This window comes from Mus caroli, chromosome 9 (genome assembly GCF_900094665.2).
Source record: "Mus caroli chromosome 9, CAROLI_EIJ_v1.1, whole genome shotgun sequence".
NCBI classification, from domain to species: Eukaryota; Metazoa; Chordata; class Mammalia; order Rodentia; family Muridae; genus Mus; species Mus caroli.
In genome coordinates, this window is record NC_034578.1 from 59,152,421 (window position 1) to 59,171,562 (window position 19,142).

At 46.3% G+C, this 19,142-nt stretch overlaps 1 protein-coding gene across 3 annotated transcripts in view; it reads right to left on the reverse strand.

Annotated features, from left to right (window-relative positions):
- The window catches only part of Paqr5 (progestin and adipoQ receptor family member 5), a 68,344-nt gene that overhangs the window by 20,323 nt on the left and 28,879 nt on the right, over window positions 1–19,142 (reverse strand). For all 3 annotated transcript variants that reach the window (XM_029482007.1, XM_021172362.2, XM_029482006.1), the window contains exon 2: window positions 10,677–10,823. Coding sequence is in view for 2 of the 3 variants with exons in the window: in XM_021172362.2 (XP_021028021.1) it covers window positions 10,677–10,727 (51 nt within the window). In the remaining variant the exon portion in view is untranslated. The remainder of the gene's footprint in view (window positions 1–10,676; window positions 10,824–19,142) is intronic.

Sequence of the window (19,142 nt, forward strand, 5' to 3'; positions counted from 1 at the left end):
CCTGGGGTCTCCGGTTGTGAAGCTTATGCTCTCCCTCTCAAGACGCATAAAGCTTGCTGCAGAAGAACCCTATTGTGTGTGGTGTCCTCATTCTCGGGCGAATCAGTGAACACTCACAAAGAAGGATTTGTTCTTCATAATCCCAGATCACAGTCTATCACTGAGGGAAGTCAATGTGGAAGTTCAGGGCAGGCCTGAGCTATTCCACACATCATTATCTCCAATCAAGAAACTCATTTCACAGCCAGTAAATACAGCAGCAACTGTGGAGAACACTGCTTGCTTGCTAGCTTGCTCCCAGGGCTCAGGCTCAGCTAGCTTTCTTACATAGTCCAGGGTCACCTGCCCAGGGAATGCTGCCGCCCACAGTGGGCAGGGTCCTCCTACATCAGTTATCAGTCAAGAAGATTCTCCATAGAAATGTCCACAAATTTACCTTCCTCAGTTGGTCAGTCACCTCTCAGATGACTGTAGACTGTGCCAAGTTGACGGTTAAAACTACCCAGGGCAGCAGATATGTTGCTTTCTGATTTTAGGACACTGTTAAGTTCAATTCTGGGTAAACTGGTTAGGCAGTGGGAATGGAGACAGAGATGTTGATTTATGGTCTCATAACAAAATATAGTTTGGGGCTTGGAGAGATTGTTCATCAGTTAAGAGCACTTGCTGCTCTTGGGGAAGACCTGGGTTCATTTTTCTGGGCTCATAACCACTTGTAACTCTAGTTCCAGGGGATTTGGCATTGCCTTTTGGTTTCCTTGGGCACCAGGCACACAATGTGACTAGGGGACAGTGAGAGGGATAAGTTGTAGGTGGTGAGATTAAGATGTATTATATACATATACTACATTGTCAAAGAATAATTACAACATGTTGCAAACTCATAAGAAATCAGTAAGTTGTGTTTGTTTGTTTGTTTGTTTGGTTGGTTGGTTGGTTTGGCTTTTCTAAGACAGAGTTTCTTGTGTATCCCTGGCTCTTCTAGAATTCTCTGTGTAGACCAGGCTGGTCTCAAACTCAGAGATCCACCTGCCTCTACCTCCGAAGTGTGGGATTAAAGGTGTGCACCACCCCTGCCTTGCTATAATTTTTTTTTTTTTAAGAAATACAATTTCTGTTAGGTTTGGGTCTTAGCTAATGAAGGTGATTTGCTCCATTTTTTAAAAAAAGACAAGTTATCTTAAATGCTATCTTTTTTGGGAAAGGATCTCAGGTCACCCAGGCTGGCCTTGACCTAAATTCATAGAATAACCTTGAACTTCTGTTCTTCCTGATTCACCTCCAGAGTGTTTCGATAACAGCCGGTTTATAGGGTTCTGGAGACAGAACCCAGGGCTTCTAGCATACTAGGTGAGCACTCTGCCACCAAAGCCGAAGCCCAGATCCTTCAGTTTTGATTCTCCATTCCGCTGAAGTATCTGGCTTCCGGTGGACATTCGCCTACAATGGGCACAGGGATCTTGACCTGCAGTTTTCATCAGGCCTATGGAGAAGGAAGCAAATGGACCTTCGCCTCGGATGCATGTGGAATAGGATGTCTCTAGTTTGGGAGCATTCAGAAGACGTGGCTCAGAAAACGTGGCTCCCAGGGGCTTCTCACTGATCCATCAGACTACTTATATTTCAAGCTTTTGTTTTTTCCTTTCCCGTTAAAAAAATCCAGTCGGGGTTGGGGTGGGATACTGGGGTGATGTCTCAGAATTAAGAGCGCTTGTTGCTCTTGCAGAAGACCTAGGTTCTGATCTTAGGATCTACATGCCAACTCAAAACGTTAACTCCAGTTCTCAGTGATCTAGCATCCTCTTCTGGGCTCTTTGGGTACTGCATGCATGTGAGATTATATATACATATACATATACATATACACATACACATACACATACACATACACATACACACACACACACACACATACACACACACACATACACATACATATACACAACCAAAGCAAAATGCTTACATATATATATATATATATATATATATATATATATATAATGTAAATAAACTCTTAAAAAGTTTTCAAATGACCTAAAGTTTTGGCTGCTTACTAAAATGCAAAGTGCAGGAAAAAGTGTTTATAAACATTGTTTGCTCCTTTGTGTGAATTGCTGGGTAACACACACAGCAGGGAAGACTTTATTCAGGACCACTCTCACATAGGCAAGTGTTAGTCTAGAACCAAAGCGCAGGCTGAGGGCTAGCAGTCGGAGAATCCCTGAGATCCCTGAGGACAGCCTGGCTGAACCAACCTAACAAGGCTCTTGCTGAAAACAGGCCAGAGTGGCTGCCCTTATCTAGGAGAGCAGCAGATGAAATTGAGGATTAAGCCTTCTGGCTTGCCCAGAAAAGTCACTCACAAACTGCCCAGGTAACTGGACTTGCAACCAGCAAGCATGCTCCTCTCTGTGGGTCCTGGCATTCTGGCCAGCACAGGCACAGACAGAGGCCTAAAGGGAAGAGCAGTGACGTTGTTCCTGTCAATCACATTTGAGAATCTCGTCCCAGGGCTGGGGATGTGGCTCAGTTGGTGGAGAGCTTGCTTAGCAAGCACAAAGCACTGGGTTTGCTCCTCAGTCTGCCATAAGTCAGGCAGAGCAGTGTGTTTTAAGAATCCCAGCACTCGAGGTAGCAACATGGGGGTCAGGAGTTTAAAAGCCATTCTTGGCTATATATGGCATTCCAGGCCAGCCTGGGCTACATGGCTAAAAGGAGGAGGGGGAGGAGGAGAAAAGGGAGGAAGAGGAAGAAGAGGAGGAAGAGGAGGAAGAAGAGGAGGAAGATGAGGAAGATGAGGAAGAAGAGGAGGAAGAGGAGGCGAAGGTCTGGTCCCAGATCTGAGATTGAGAGAAGAGGTCTTGGTTACAGAAGCCAGGGCTGGGTACTTATTAAAAGAGCCTACCTCCATATGTCCCATTTTGACCTTTCCATGTATGACAAGCCCAACATCATGCATGTGGTAGGGGCAGGATATCAGGTAGCCCCTGAGAGGTCATGGCAGGTGGATAGGGGATGAAAAAAGACAACAGCTCTCTGTGACCCAAGACAGAATGATTTTCACTTGAGATAACACAATGGATCCATTCCTGCCCTCCCCAGAGCGAACCTCTGTTTACTGGACAGAATCGCTAGCACTCAGGTGCACTCCTGCTCCTAGCAGCTTTGAGCACAAGAAGGCCAAAGGTTCCCTCCCCCGTGACATCCCAGCCTCAGCAAAGCCCTCCTCATGGAGTTGATCCTCACAGAACACGGGTTACATACATCAAAATAGCAAAGAGAACATTTGAAAACAATTTTTGTATTCCAAGCTCAGCTTGATCCCCAACAGCAAATTACAATCATCTCCTCGTTACTCTGAAGCCTGGCTTCATTTCCAACTTCCCTCCACCCGCAACTCCCTCTGAGTTCTCAGGCACCTGCTTATTTGCACAGCAGAAGCAGTTTTTAGGGTCCCACTTTGCATCTACGGTAGCAGACTGGGCAATTTAGAGCAAAATGGAAGCGAGCTGTGTGCAGCCTATTAGGAGTAAGACCCTCCAGGCGGCCACTTAGCTCTTTTAGCGCTTGTGACCCTGAGACCCCAGTGTGCCCCCCAGCTGAAGCCTGAAATTCCACCCTTTGGTTTTTCTAGCTATTAAACTGCAAATCACCCAAGGGGAAAATAAATGAATATCGCTGGTCTGCGGTAAGTAACAGATTTTGAGGGTGAAAAAAGGGAAGAGGGAAGAACGGGGTGGAGAGGAAAGGGAAGGCAGCTGGCTTCTAGTGTACTCTTCACTTCCTGTCCAAGTGCCACAGAATCTTCACATCTTCCTTATAAAGAAGAGTCCTTGATTGTCCTCAGGATGGAGGGTGTGGTGGTGGAGGTGGTGGCGGCATCTCTCCATGTTCCCATCAGTCTCGGGAGTCAGGATGAAATCTATGAGCCTCAGGCCTCCACTTTCTGCCATGATGCACCCCTCCCACACTGCTAAGCAGGGCACTGTTGAGAGGTATAACTTTCCTTAGGGTACAGGACACTCCTGTCCTACTCTGAGAAACAGAATTATGTCTCCCTTCAACTTTACACATTAAAATACTACTACCCCAACACCCTGTATTTGAAGCTGGCCTCGAATTCCCTATGTAGCCAAGGATGACCTCGGACTTCTGATCCTCCTGCTTAAGTACTGAGATGACAGGAGTGTACCACCGGTCTCTGATGGAGAGCAAACCTACGGCTTCATTCATTCTAGGCAAGGGTTCTAGCTGAGCTACAACCCCAGCCCTGGCAACAGGGTCTCCCCGAGAGGATGACACTTAAAATTAAGCCATTAGAGTGGGTTGTTATCCAGTGTGGCTGGTGACTTTCAGAAGAGGAAGTCTGGATTGACAGAGTTCCCAGGTGTGGATCCCAGTGAAGAGGCTACAAGAAGGAGGCCCCAGAGGAACAGCCCTGCCCTCACCTGATCTTGGTCTTCCGGTACCCGAGCTGAGAGGAAATAGCCTCTAATCCTCAGCACTTCCTCCCTGGTTTGTCAGCATCATCTCTAAACCGGCTCTTTGGCAGGTCACCCAAGGGTCTCACTGCACTTGGTGGCTTATATAAGAGTCTGCAATTATTTATGTATGATTATCTGGGACACTTTTATGTAGCCCAGGCTGAACTTGAACTCATTATGTAGGTGAAACTGGCCTCGAACTCCTGAACCTCCTGCTTCTGCCTCTAGAGAGCTGGAACTATAAGGCTGCCCCAGCAGGCCTGGAGGAGAGGCGGTGTTTCTAACAGGCTTCCTGGCAGACACTGACACCTCTGTCCTTGCAACCCAGCTGCCACCTCTGTGCCCAGAGTCCAGTTTCTCTCAGAAGGAGATGCTGCCTTTAAGTAAGGACAACAAGATGGAGGCAGGGTAGGGTGTTAAGGTTTGAGTCTAAAATACCCCCATGGGATCATGCACTGGGGGCGTGGCTGCCTGCCACTGATGGGCCTTTGGGAAATGACTGGATCCTGAGGGTTCTAACCCAGATAGACAGTGGATGGATGTCCTGATGGATGCGTGCTCCGAGCTTTAAGAGAGGTGTGGAAAGGCAGGCGGTGGGGCCTGGTTAGAGGAAGTTGATCAGTGGAGGTTGCTGTGGGAACTCTACCTTGTCTTGGTCCCTTCCTGTGTCCCTTTTCTCTGCTTCCTGACTGCTGTGCTGTTAGTTGCTGGGCCACACCCTCCCTGCTGTGACATACTGAAATCTCTGAGCTTAATCCTTCCTCCTTTGAAGCTGTTTGAACCAGGTGCAGTGAAAACACTAAGCTTAGCATTAGTGGCACACGCCTTTAGTCCTAGCACTTGGGAGGCAGAGGCAGGTGGATCCCTGAGTCTACAGAGCTAGTTCCAGGATAGCCAGGGCTACACAGAGAAACCCTGTCTCAAGACAAAACAAACAAATAAACAAACAAGAATGTTATGTAACACAAACACAAAAGGACGTGAAAGGTTGGCATAGGGAAAAGACAAAAACCAGGGTGTATCTAGGTTGAGGTTTTCAGGCAGAAAGGTCAGAGTGATGCAAAGGTGCTGGATTTCAAGATGAGCCAAGGAGCGGGAAGAACAAGGAGCAGGTTCTCTCTGTGTCATGGGATTCTGGCCCATCCACCCATGGCACACTTGCAGTGTACAGGGCTGGAAGATAATGATTGCTGGTATATTGATTGCCCTTCGTTTTGTTTCTTCAGTGCTAGGTATCGAACCTGGGGTCTGAAGTGTGTGAGGCTTCTGCATAAGCCACCAAATTTGTAAGAACTGGTTAAGGAAGTAGAAGGAAGCTATCAAAGGCCAGGATTTGACAACAGTCCCAAGCCAGGCAGGGCGCACACGGTTGAGTTGCTTGCTGGAGTTGGTAGCTTTTTTTTTTCTTTCAGATTTTTTATTTCATGTGTGGGTTATTTTGTGTGTAATGTCTGTACATCATGTGTATGCAGTGCCTGTGGAGGCCAGAAGAGGGCGTTGGATCCCTCGGAACTGGTATTACAGACAGCTGGAAGCTAACATGGGCTAGGAACCAAACCTGGGTCCTCTGTATGAGTAGCCAATGCGTTTATACTCTAAGCCATCTCTCCAGCCCCTGAAAGCTTTTTTTTTTTTTTTTTTTTTTCTTTTTTGGAACAGTTCAGAGGTGTGTACTTCATTCTCTAAATGATTCCAGGATAACTTCCTGAAATATGTAGGCAGTTTGACCTTAAACTACGTTCATTTCACCCAGTGAGAAGGCTAAGAAAAGAGAACATGTGGGTTTCATTTAGATAAGATACACAATGATTAGAAGGCGTCAATGAAACAAGAGAGCTCCAGTTTGGTCTGTTGTGGGTAATTATATTAATTATGACTATGAGTTCTCTATTGACATTTGTTATAGGATATTGTTAGCCAAAGCTTTAAAAAAAATGTATCTACATGTATCTATGATGAACTACATAACAAGAACCTATATCTCAATCCTCTTTCCAAATTAGGTTGAACTATTTCACTTTATAAAGAAGTTTTAAAATAGACATTTTTGACTAAGGGGGTAGCTCAGTTGGTAGAGTGCCATACTAAGGAGAGTTACTGGATACCAAGGAAGATTACAGAAAACTCTCAGCTGGGTGTGGCAAGTCACACCTTTAATCCCAGCACTGGGAAGGCAGAGGCAGATGGCTCTCTGTGAGTTTGAGGCCAGTTTGGGCTACATAGTGACCTCCTCCACACACATACCAGACCTATGTAGAATGATGATCATGTCTCAAAACAAACAAATAACAACAAAACCTCCCAATAATTCAGGGCCTTCTGCTAGTCATCATATAGGATTCTGGTCAGAATCTACGCTGTCTCTGAGAACCATGACGTCTCCAACAGGAAACGCTCCACTCTTGGCAGTCCCGGGGAGCAAGCACAAAGCTGTCCTCGGGAATCCAGCTTTGCTCAAGTATGCACATTCAAGAACAGAGCATCTCGAGGGAGGGGTGGCAGCAAGAGCAGGGCCAGAAATGGAGTCACAAGGGTTGCAGAGATGGCTCCGTGATTAAGGGCACCTGTTCTTCCAGCTAACCCAGGTTCAGTTCCCAACATGGTAACTCACAACCTAGTTCCAGGAGACTCAGTGCCCTCTGCTGGCCTCTGTGGGCAGTACATGGAGCTAAACACCCACACCCTAAAATAAAATCAAAATCTCAAAAAAAAAAAAAAATTTTTTTTTTAAGAGGGTAGGGGGAGTGAAGTCTCAGCTAGGTGTGGTGGTGCACGATTGCAGTCTCAGCACTTAGGAGGCAGCAGGAGGAGGATCACCGTAAGTTTGAGTTTGAGGCTAATCTAGTTTATGAAGACATTTCCTGGCAAGATGCCTTTGCATAACTGTTCAAAGGCGTCTGCTCTTCAGGCATGGCAGAAATAGTCAGCACTCGCCAACTCTCTGTGTGTTTCCTGTGTCTTAGGCTTGTTTGAGGTCCGATCAGAGTCAGGTGACTGTTTACGGTGCGCTCCTTTTGGGCCAGAACAGTTCAAAGCAGTGCATTGCCTTGAAACTGCCGCGGGCTTTTATTCACGTTAAAAATCTGTTTATTTACTCACACACAGAGGACAACTAGCGTTAGCTGGTGCTTGCTTTCCACCATTTGAGTCCTGGGGATTAAGCTCAGGTTGTCAGGTGATAGTTCCACAGGACTGAACTCAGACAGCTCCAGTCTTTTGGGAAATTGTTTTGGGTCAAAGGGCACGACACAATCTTGTCTTCATCATGTTCCCTTCTCAGGGTCAACCCAGCCCCACTCACCAAGGACTCAAGGTCCTGGCCTACTTTTTATTTGTATGTATGTATGTAAGTATGTATGTATGTATGATGGCTTTGTGGGTTGGTGAGAGCCTTTGATGCCGTGGCTCCTCCCACATCCTGCCGTGGCTCCTCCCACACCCTGCCATCCTCACTTTTCACAGTGCTGTACCTGAGGACCATCCCCAGTTAACTCCCTGCCTGCCAGTTTCTGTCTCAGAGTTTGTTTCTAGGAAACCCAACTGAAGATGCCGTCCTCTCTCTTCCCCTCTGTGGTGACCTCGGAGGCCACCTGTTCCAGATGGTGCAGCTAGGAATGACTGCTGTGTAAATTTGAAGCGAAAGCAGTCTTTGACACTTCCAGTCACTGAGGTATCTGGGTTAACCTGAGATTGGATATCATGAAGCCCAGTCTGACCCCAAATTCACTATAGCCAAAGATGACCATGAACTTCTGATCCTCCTGCTTCTAGTTCATGAGTGCTGAGAGTACAGACATGCAGTAACTGGGATTCGAACCTGGGACCTTTTGCATTCTAGATAAACATTCTATCGATTGAGCTACATTCCCAGTCAATCCTGGGTGACTTTAAACCTCTGCTTGTCTACTCTCTAGTGCCTAGTACAGCTATCTGTTCATAGTAAAACAGTTGAGGTGAGCTAGGTGATGGTCATGCATGCCTCAAATCCTAACTCTCCAGACGCAGGCAGCCTGTATATAATGCAAGTTCCAGGACAGCCAGTACCACACAGAGAAACCCTGTCTCAAAACAAAATAAAGAAAAAAAATACCTGAAGTGATCTCTAAACTAGTACCTGCAGAACATGTCTAGAAGTAGAAGAGTGAAACAGAGAAGTAAGAATGTGACCCTTCATCCCAAAGGACTGGAATGGAAGGCAGAAGCAGAGGAAACAGATACATTCACCCAGGACAGCTGAAACAAATACAGATCCCTCTATAGCACACCACTAGACACAGCAGCAAAGACATGAGTCTCCAAGCTAGAGCTCCAACTCCGAGCTGTTTACACAAGGCACAGTTAAAACGTAACAGGGAGGGTTGAAAGGCGAAGGAAGAGAAGAGGTGAGTCAATGATAACAAACGCGGCGGGCCTGGATTGCATCACTAGGTGGGACCCCAGACAAAGGGCACTGTGAAGATACCGGCATTTCTTCCTCACCAGGAAGCTAACTTCTCTATGAGGCATTTAAATTGTTATTACATTTATTTGTTTTGTGTGTGTGTGTTTGTGTGTGTGTGTGTGTGTGTGTGTGTGTGTGTAGATATGCATACATAAGTGTGCACATGTGTGTGGAAGCCAGAGGACAATCTCCAGTATGGTTCTTCTGCAGGTGCCGTCCATCTTGATTTTTGAGAGTCTCTCCTTGACCTGGGGCTTACAGACAAGGTTCCGGTGACTGTCCAGTGATCCCCAGGGATCCATCCCTGTCTCCCCCTAGTGCTGAGTTTACAAGCACTCACCAGTTTCTTACTTGGGTTCTGAGATTTGAACTCAGATCCACAGGCTTTTACAGCAAGCCCCTGAGCACCAGTTATTCTCCCAGCCCCTGCAATTCATCTTAATAGTGTCTTTCCTGCTCCTTTCCTCCCCTGTGACAGAAGTGACCCATCTCTCCTCTAGCTGCTTTACAAAGTACTCATGTGTGTTTGAGATCCCCGTGAGCCTCAGAGGAGCCCAGTCAGGACAGAATTGCCCACATGTCTTCTCTGGATCCTGGAGAGAAACACCTTGCACACAGGAAGAAGTCAATAAAAATGTCATGAATCCACCTCATGAATAAATCCAAGACTCACACTGTGTTCCCACTAGTCACACCCACTGATGTGTGGACAGAGAGGGGAGCGGATGGCCCTGTGATCCCAGAGGCAGGGCCCTGCTAAAAGGGCCATGGATGGTGGCTTTCTTTAGAACTTCCTGCTTTCCTCAGCTTGCCCCACCAAAGCTCTGCACTGCCCATGATTCTGCCCAGTGCCATCTTCCTGGCATCACCTGGCTCTAGAGCTTCAGATCAGAGCCTGGCAGGTCTCTACTCAGTGTCCCACTGGTGATACTGAGCTTGGATAGGGACTGTAAGATATCACTGTGTGACAAGCAGCTGAGCAGAAAGAGGCTCTCATCTACCCAGGAATCGTCCCACTACAAAACGGCATTGACTCTCAGTCCGGCAGGAAGGAAACTGGATCCAGAGACAAGGGTACAGTCTTGTGCTTTCTCTACAAGGCAAGATACCAGTCTGGCACAGCATACAACCAAAAGGTTAGGGCTTATAGAGGCGGGGTGTCTGTGCTTGCTGTGTGTGTCAGGATGGCTCTGTGGAAAGGAGACAAGAGCCACTAACTAAGCCCTTTTCCATTGCCCAACCCTAGGCCTGGTCTGGCCCTCCTGCAAGAGTGGAGGGTAGAACTGGGAATGGTGGCATAGCCTGTAATCCCTGCACACGGGAGGCTGAGGCAGGAGGACTGTGTGTCTGAGGCTAGATTGTCTCAAGTAAATGGAGGCATGGGGAGTATGCGACAGAACATGTGTGCAGAGCCATGCTAAGGTGGCTGCTCTCTGGCCTACTTTGGAGCACCACAGGAGGCTGAAGCCAGCCTTTCCCCACCCTGCAGCTGGTACCGCTTCCCCTGACTAGCCCAAATCTGTGCTCTCTCTAATGACTTTGCTTCCCGATGCAGCACGAGGTTACACTGAAGGGCTACACTTTGCCAGCCTGGTCCATGGTTGGGGCAAGGGATGCTGGTTTCTGCAGGAGGTTCAGAGGGGTGCCTTGAAGAAAAGGGGCCTCGTGAAAGCATCCTCAAGTCCCACATTGCAGGTGTCGATCCGATCCGCTGCAGACCCCAGAAATCAGCGTGGAATGAAAGCACTCACCTGGGGCACCTGGTCTATGCGGAATAGCCTAGGGAGCTTTAGGCTCAGCATCTTGACACCAGGCTGGGAAAGGCAGTTGAAGGTCACTCTGGCCCCTCAGCAGGTCCCACTCAGTTCTGACATACCAGGGACATCAAGGTAGCTTCCCTGAAAGAGGACAAACAAGAAATCAGGCCAGACTCCTCCTAACTTCAACTGGATATGGTTTCTGGTGGTTCAAATACTGGACATTTTTAGAATGAGAGCAAATAAACAAGATTGCCAAGATTCCCAAGGGGAATGTAGCTCAGTTGGTAGACTGCTTGTCTGACATGCGTGAGGCCCTCGGTTCAATCCATAGCACTGCATAAAACAGGCATGCCATTCATCCTGAGGTAGTAGAGGTGGGGGGGGGGGACAGGGAGCGGGGTTGGGGGGAATCAGGAGTTCAAGGTCATTCTTAACCCCTGGCCAGCCTGGGCTACTTGAGCCCCTGCCTTTTTTTTTTTTTTTTTTTTTTTTTTTTTTTTTTTTTTTTTTGAGGGGAGGTTTTAAGACAAGATTTCCGTGTAACAGCCCTGGCTGTCCTGGAACTCACTCTGTAGATCAGGCTGGCCTCAAACTCAGAAATCCGCCTGCCTCTGCCTCCCAAGTGCTGGGATTAAAGGCGTGCGCCACCACGCCTGGCTGCAAAGATTTCTTAAAAGCAATGATTCAGACTACTTCATTCCTCGCTCTGAGAATGCCAGCTGGTAAGCAATTAGATCCTTCCATGGCTGATTACCACAATACAAAAAAATCTTCAAAATCTGTATGCTAGAATTTAATCCCCAGTGTGGTATGAAGTAAGGCCTTTGGAAGGTAATGAGGTCATGAGGGTCCCACTCTTATGAATGGGATTAGTACCCTTATAAAAAAGGCCTGAAGGAGCTTTCTTGACACTGGGCCCAGGATGTGGGGGGAGGGTGCAGGGGGCACAAGGAGAAGGAACCATCTGTGAATAGTCTTCGTATGGACTGCTTAGCCCCTAGAACTGGAAGCAATACATTTTCATTGTTTATAAACCACCGATCTAAGGTATTTATTATAGCAGAACGAACAGAGACTACAATAGAAAACAGTAGGGCTCCGAGGGACCTGAGGCCACCTATTCCTCTCCAAGGGATGAGCTGTAGGCAACTTTCCCCAGAGTTGCTGAACTGGGAAGTATTAAGGCCATGCACTCTACTCCACCATAGGCTGGTCTGAGGGAGGCAGAGATGTCTCAAGTCTGTGTCACCCTAGGTGACATAAGTAGACAATGGGGGGGCATGAGATGGTTCAATGACCATTGAAAAAAAAGTTTGCCTCCAAGCCTGAAGACCCAAGTTCCATCCTTCCATCCCCAGGACCCTCATGGGAAGAAAAGAGAAAACAAAAACAAAAACAAAAACGTTGTCTTCTATCCTCTAGGCCTGTACTGAGGTGTCCATGCACTCACACATAGGCTTGCAAAAGCACACACATACACAATAAATAAACTAAATGTTAATACATTTTAATAAAAAATGTAAAGGGGGCAAAGAACTATGTCCTAGTTCAAAGAAGAATGGCCTCTTCCAGGGGCCTGACCACACAGCTCTGTCGCACAAAAAAACAGGCCAGGCAAAAAAGCCAAGGAGCTTCTTGGAGACAGAGCAACTTGGAGTAAACAATAAATTTGATCAAACACAGGATTAAGGCTGTTTAGCAACTGTAAACAATATGAACTACAGACATTTAAAGTTCTCAGACAGCCCAAGAAACAGAAAAATGCTGCTTTAGCACAAAGAGGACAAAGCTAGGGACTGACCACAGTGTCTCTCTGCCATCACCCCTGGACCGAAGCCTCCTTAGAGCCTTCCTCATGTCCCTATCAACAGGAATCCTTCCCTGCCTCCGAGGGACCTCCCTGGATCACTCGTCACATTCCTCCTGGGACCTCTGTGGCTGACCTGACACACACACACTCTGAGAGAGAGAGAGAGAGAGAGAGAGAGAGAGAGAGAAAGAGAGAGAGAGAGAGAGAGGAATGAAAGGAGGAAAATTAGATAAGACATGACAACCTCTGATCTCCACACACACACACAAACACACACACACGAGAATTGGCTTTAACTAAAGAGAATACATCCTAGCACAAAGCACTAAGAACACATTTCTCTTGAGCACTGGGAGATGCCGGAAACGGGATGTTTGGGATGTGTGTGGTCTGGATGGCAAGTGGGGAGCCACTCCTGCCAACTCAGCAAGCTGAGGCCACATCCCAGATAAGACAGAACTTGACTGACCTGTTTCAAAAGTGCGAGGCTTCTGCTGTTATCTTCTTAGAGAAATGAAGCTTCTCCTATGACTAGGTTGTTAGCCCACATCTAAATTGTCCATCTTCATGTTTGTTAACAATTGCAAAAGACCAGTGGCTGACGGTGGGAAACCACAGCACACAGCTGATCGTAAGCTTTCAGACATCACCTAGCCTAGAATTAACTCCCTGATCCTTTCAACTCTACCTGCTGGGAAACAGGCTCTTCATTTCACAGACCCTAGAAAAACCAGACTGCAATTTGCCAACATTGCAGGGTGGGAAGCTGTGTCAAGGACAAGCTTGTTCAAGGGCTTCTGTTCAACTTTTCATTCTGTTGTGTGGTAGAAACACTCTGATAAAAAGGCAACTTAGGGGCAATGGGTTTATTTCAGCTAAAATTCCCAGGCTGTAGCCCATCACCTCAAGGAAGACAGTGGCAGGAGTTTGAGAGAGCTGGTCACATTGTATCCACAGTCAACAATAGAGAAAGGAATACATGCTCACTTGATTGCACTAAGTTCACTTTCTTCACTCTTAGGCAGGCCAGGAACCTCTGCCTAGGGAATGGTGTCACCCACAGTGGCTTGATTTTCCTGCATCAATTAATTTAAGATAATTTTACACAGATATGCTCAAAGCCCAACCCAATGTAAACAATCCCTCATTAGGGCTCTCAAGTTGTGTCAAGTTGACAATTAAAGTTAACCATCATAGTTTCTAAGGTAAAATCCAAACACATCAAAAAGATACAGCTTAGTAGTGTTTCATATAAGACTTCATCTTACTGGAGTTCTACAATAGAAGGGCTGGAGATGTTTCTCAGTTAGTAGAGTGCTTGCGCAGCACACACAAAGCTCTGGGCTTGATCCTGAGCACAGCATAAAGCCACGTATAGTAGTTAGTACACACTTATAACCGCAGCACTCAGGAGGCAGAGGCAGAAAGACAAGTTCAAGGTCATGCTTGGCTATACAGAGAGTTCCAGGACAGCTTAGGAAATGAGAGACACTATCTCAAAAATAAAGTGGATATTGTTCTGAAATAGCCTTAATAAAATTCATGAGAATAAAATTCTAACCACCACCACCACCACCAAAACCTAAGATACCTACTAAATGCTGCCATATACGTTGGTCCCAAAGAAGCTGGCGAGTTGTTTTCCCAATGACAGGTTCCAAAGCTTTAATAAATTTTAATAATATGAACGAACCAATAATTAGTTATATTATTAGCACAAATTTATTAATTTGGTCAAGTACACATATAGAATCTCAATTCTATTTAATCCAGTAATTAAAAATGTTTTCCTCATATTGCATAGAAGTAAACGTGTTAAAGTCATCTGTGTCATCCAAGACAACCTCTTCTTTATAAATACTGTCACTTTTTTGAGTTGCCTCATACAATTTGACTAAAGAATATTGTTTAATCCTTTATCCATGATATTAGCAGTTTTTAACCTGTGGGCCTTGACCCCTTTGGGGGTGGTGGAATCACATATCAGATACCCTGCATATCAGATATTCATATTGTAATTCATAGTGGCAGCAAAGTTACAGTTATGAAGGAGTAGGGAAATAATGTTATGGTTGGGGGTCACCACAACATGAACTGTATTAAAGGGTCACAGCATTAAGAAGGTTGAGAACCACTGCATTATACAGAGGCTCAGAAACCAGCATCTTAAAACACAACTCCTCATCGAGCTGAGCAGTTTAAACTGAAGGAGACTAGAAGGGCCCAGAAACAGGGCTCTCGAACCTACTCCTGCCCTGCTCTCTGTCACCTCGCTCTCTCCTAAAGCAAGCTGTAACGCTCAGAAAAGTCATGGTCTCATACTCCTTTGTAGATCCTGACTCCAGGTGCCCTGGGCCACATTGCAAAGAGAGACAAAAAGATTCTGAGCAGACAGGCCTGCCTAGGGTCCCCACTGAGGGTCCGTGTGCATTAGGCCACACTCTGTCCAATCATACATTTCAAATGCTGCCCATTCTTCACAAAACTTGAGCATGAACACTGTTCTCGATGGGTCTTTAGGCCTGTATTTCTGAACTATCTCATGCCATAAAAAGTGTGTGTGTGTCCATGTGTGTGCGTGTTCACACGTGTACACGTGATGGCCAGAGACAACCTTATATGTCATCCCTCCGGTGCTATCTGCCCTTTTCTCAGACAGCATCTCCCCTTGGTCTACAGCTCACCTAACAGGCCAGCCCATCTGCCTGTCTCCACCTCCCAAGTGTTGGGATTACAAACATGTAACATCACAGCTGGCTTTTTAAAATGTCGGTTCCGAGGACAGAAGCTTGTTACTGAGCCATTTCCTTAGCCTTTAGCATCTTTGATTTTTGAAACAAGGGTCTCCTGTAGTCTGGCCTTGAATGTGCTGAACAGCTGAACATGACTTTGGACCTTTGATTTTCCCTCCACCTCTCAAGTGCTGGGATTGAAGGTGTACTTAAAAATAATTCTGCCAATATCTTTGCTGTGTAAACCTCCCACCTGCCCGAGTACCCTGACTTAGTCTCCTGTTTCTGTTTAAGTTGTTTAAAGTACCTACCACTGCTCTCAGCTTTATGTGGTGCTAGGGGCATCACCCAGGGCTTTATGCACACTGGGAAACACTACCAACTAAGCCACACCCCCAGCCCTAGCAAACTTAGATCAAACAAATTCATTGTGTTTTTCCTCTTACTAATTGAATGCTGTGTGTGTGTGTGTGTGTGTGTGTGTGTGTGTGTAGGTAGGGGGGATAATGGCCTTGACCCTTATGATGCATGAGGGATAGGTTCTCACCTTTCCATCCCCACTGTTCAAAGCTGCACTTGCTGAGTTCAGTGTTGGCTGCCGAAGACTGCATCCCAATGCATGGCCATTGGTGGGCTGTGTTATACTGTTTACAGCCTGCTTTTAAATGCTTCTTATGGAGGGGTTGGAGAGATGGCTCAGCACTTAAGAGCACTTACTGCTGTTACAGAGGACTTGAGTTTGGATCCCTGAACACACATGGGGTGACCTACAACCAATCACCTATAACTGTAGCTCCTGGGGATCTGACACCCTCTTCTGGCTTCAGGTAACCACTCACTAGCTAGACACACAGACACACAGACACACAGACACACACACACACACACACACACAAAATAGTAGTAGCGGTGGTAACCTTTAAATACTTCACATAGAGGATGTGCTGTGGAGGTAAGGTTCTAACCATAGCCTCATGAGTGTTTGTTAGCATCTGGGAGACTAACCATCACCTCACTCCAGAGGGAAGCTTGGGTCCAGCTGGGGTCACTAGGCAGCTACACCTAAGAGTCCACCCAGGAGTAGAGCAATTCTGTTTCACTAGAGACACGAGTGGGACGAGAGACGTGTAAGTTAGTGAGATTCAAAGTGCAGGTGCCCTCTGGTGTGCGCACACAGGGACAGCTACAGGATGGCCAGGGAGGCTGCTCCTCCCATGGCGTCACATGAGCTCACATGAGAGGAATGGGTAGCTTGGACTGAAGCAGATGTCTTAACTCTGCTACTGTTACAGAATTAACATGGAGGGGGGAACCAATCCACAGTCTTCAAGATTAACAAAGGAGGGCTGGTGAGATGGCTCAGTGGGTAAGAGCACCCGACTGCTCTTCCGAAGGTCCAGAGTTCAAATCCCAGCAACCACATGGTGGCTCACANCCATCCGTAACGAGATCTGGGGCCCTCTTCTGGAGTGTCTGAAGACAGCTACAGTGTACTTACATATAATAAATAAATAAATCTTAAAAAAATAATAATATAATTTAAAAAAAAAAGATTAACAAAGGAAAGAGTTCTTTAACACTAGTGCAAGTACATGACTGGTTCTGGCTAACGCACAAAAGGGAATTGGCTTTGTGCAGCCAATGTTAACAGCTTACACAGGTCCTGGGCTTACACTTCCACACACTGTGCTATTCTCTCATGTCCTTCAGGTCCCGGCCCCAGATTATACTTTGAACAATTTAAACAGAGCCAGGAGACTGCAAGTCTGGCTACTTAAACAGATGAGAGATTTACAAAGCAAATCATTGGCAGGATTATTTTTATGCACACCAATGTTGCTCTGTTGATATGACATAGAGTTTCTACAGTTTCTAACCAGCCTGCTTAGAACACTACTCACCTGCCAGCTGGATGGGAGGCCATGCTCCTTCAGCTAAATCCTACTTAGTGCAACTTAGTATTTCCTAAGCACGGATATTAGTAAATCTTTTCTGGCGTTAATTGTATTACTTCGGGTTCCTCGGGCATCCCTACCAGACTTTCGTCATCTCGGCCTCAGGTGAACTCTCAGGCAAGGTGTGCTTGAGAGTCTCCCACAGCACGGGTAGCTTGTCCTGAAGACTTTATGACGCCCTTGTGTTGGTTTGCTGAAACAAATATGGATGTCAGAAACCCAGCCCCTGCTTCTCACAGCGCTGGGCTAACAACGGGCACGGAGGCATGGTCTAATTGTCCCCAAGCATCTAAATACCAACTGAGCCCAGGATGGCATTTCAATGACCTTCAGACACCGTGAGCTGGAAGACACATCGCCATTTTCATGTACCAAAAAAGAGAGAAAATGATGCCAATTACAATCAGGAGATGCTGTTGACTGGAAATGAATTCTAATTTTGGAGCTGCTAAAATGTTAGGCAGAGGGGGGAGGCTAGAGAGACAGTTCAGTCATTGGTGTGCCTGTCACACATGTATGAGGACCTAAGTTCAGTGCCCAGTACTTAATGTTAAAGGTGTGTCTGTAATTCCTGTGCTGGGGAGGTGGGAACAGGACCTCTGGGGCCCTCAGGTCGTCCAGCCTCCCGAATAGCTGTGCTGGTTAATACTGCCAACCTGACAGGATCTAGGGTCACCTAGGAGACAGGCCTCTGGGGCTCATGATGAATTGTCTCCATTAGGTAAAGAGGGGTGGGAAGACCCACAGTTCTGGGCTTGGGTCTTGAGCAACCTGTTATCCATGTTTCTCTAGCAAGCTCTGGCCACCAGGATATCCCCTGCTGTGAAGGGTTGTACCCTCAGTCTGTGAGCACAAATAAAGCCTTTCTCCTTTAAGGTGCTTCTGTTGGGTATTTTATCACAGCAACAGGAAAGCAATTAAAACAAGAACTGTTAGAGGGTAGGGTGTGTGCCGGAAATGGTGGATGAAGGACCTCTGTGCTTAGTGACAGTGGTGGCTTTGGGGCTGCTTAGGTCTGTTTACAATGGTCACTCTCTGAACCTATTATCCAACTCTTCTTTTTTAATAATATTTTTTAAAAGATTCATTTACTATATATATATGCTGTCTTCATGCACGCCAGAAGAGGGCATTAAATCCCATTACAGATGGTTGTGAGCCACCATGTGGTTGCTGGGATTTGAACTCAGGACCTCTGGAAGAGCAGTCAGTGCTCTTAACCACTGAGCCTCCATTCAACTCTTCAAGAGGCCACCAGGAATATCTGAATTTTACTCCCACTGGCAGACTATGTACCTCCTCAAGGGATGCCAAGCACCAGCTAGCTGGGAAGCAACACACTATCAAGATGTCTTCCTCAAACAGTGCACTGAACATAGCAACTCCTGAAGATGGAAACTCAAGACTTACAACGCATTTCTTAATTTCTAGAAAATATTACATCAAAATAAAATTATGGAATTATGGGGCTAGAGAGATGGCTCAGTCTTCCAGAGGTCCTGGGTTCAATTCCCAGCAACCACACGATGGCTCACAACCATCTGTAATGGGATTTGATGCCCTCTTCTGGTTTGCAAGTATACATACAGATAGAGTACTCATATATACAAAATACATAAATCTATTATGGGTAGAGGCGCACACCTTTAATCCTAGTACTTGGTAGGCAGAGGCAGGCAGATCTGAGTTCAAGGCCAGCCTGGTCTATAGAGCAAGTTCTAGGACAGCCAGGGCTACAGAGAAACCCTGTCTTGAAAAATATCTTTGAATATATTTGTTCCAAAGGTACCAGTAAGTTCATGGACAGATACTTTAGCATTAAGTCTTCAGGGGTTGACAATTCAAAGCCACAACACAACATTTCACCTCCATTAGGATGTCTACTCTCTCTTTTTTTTTTTTTTTTTTTTTTTTTTTTTTTTGAGACAGGGTTTCTTTGTATACCCCTGGCTGTCCTGGA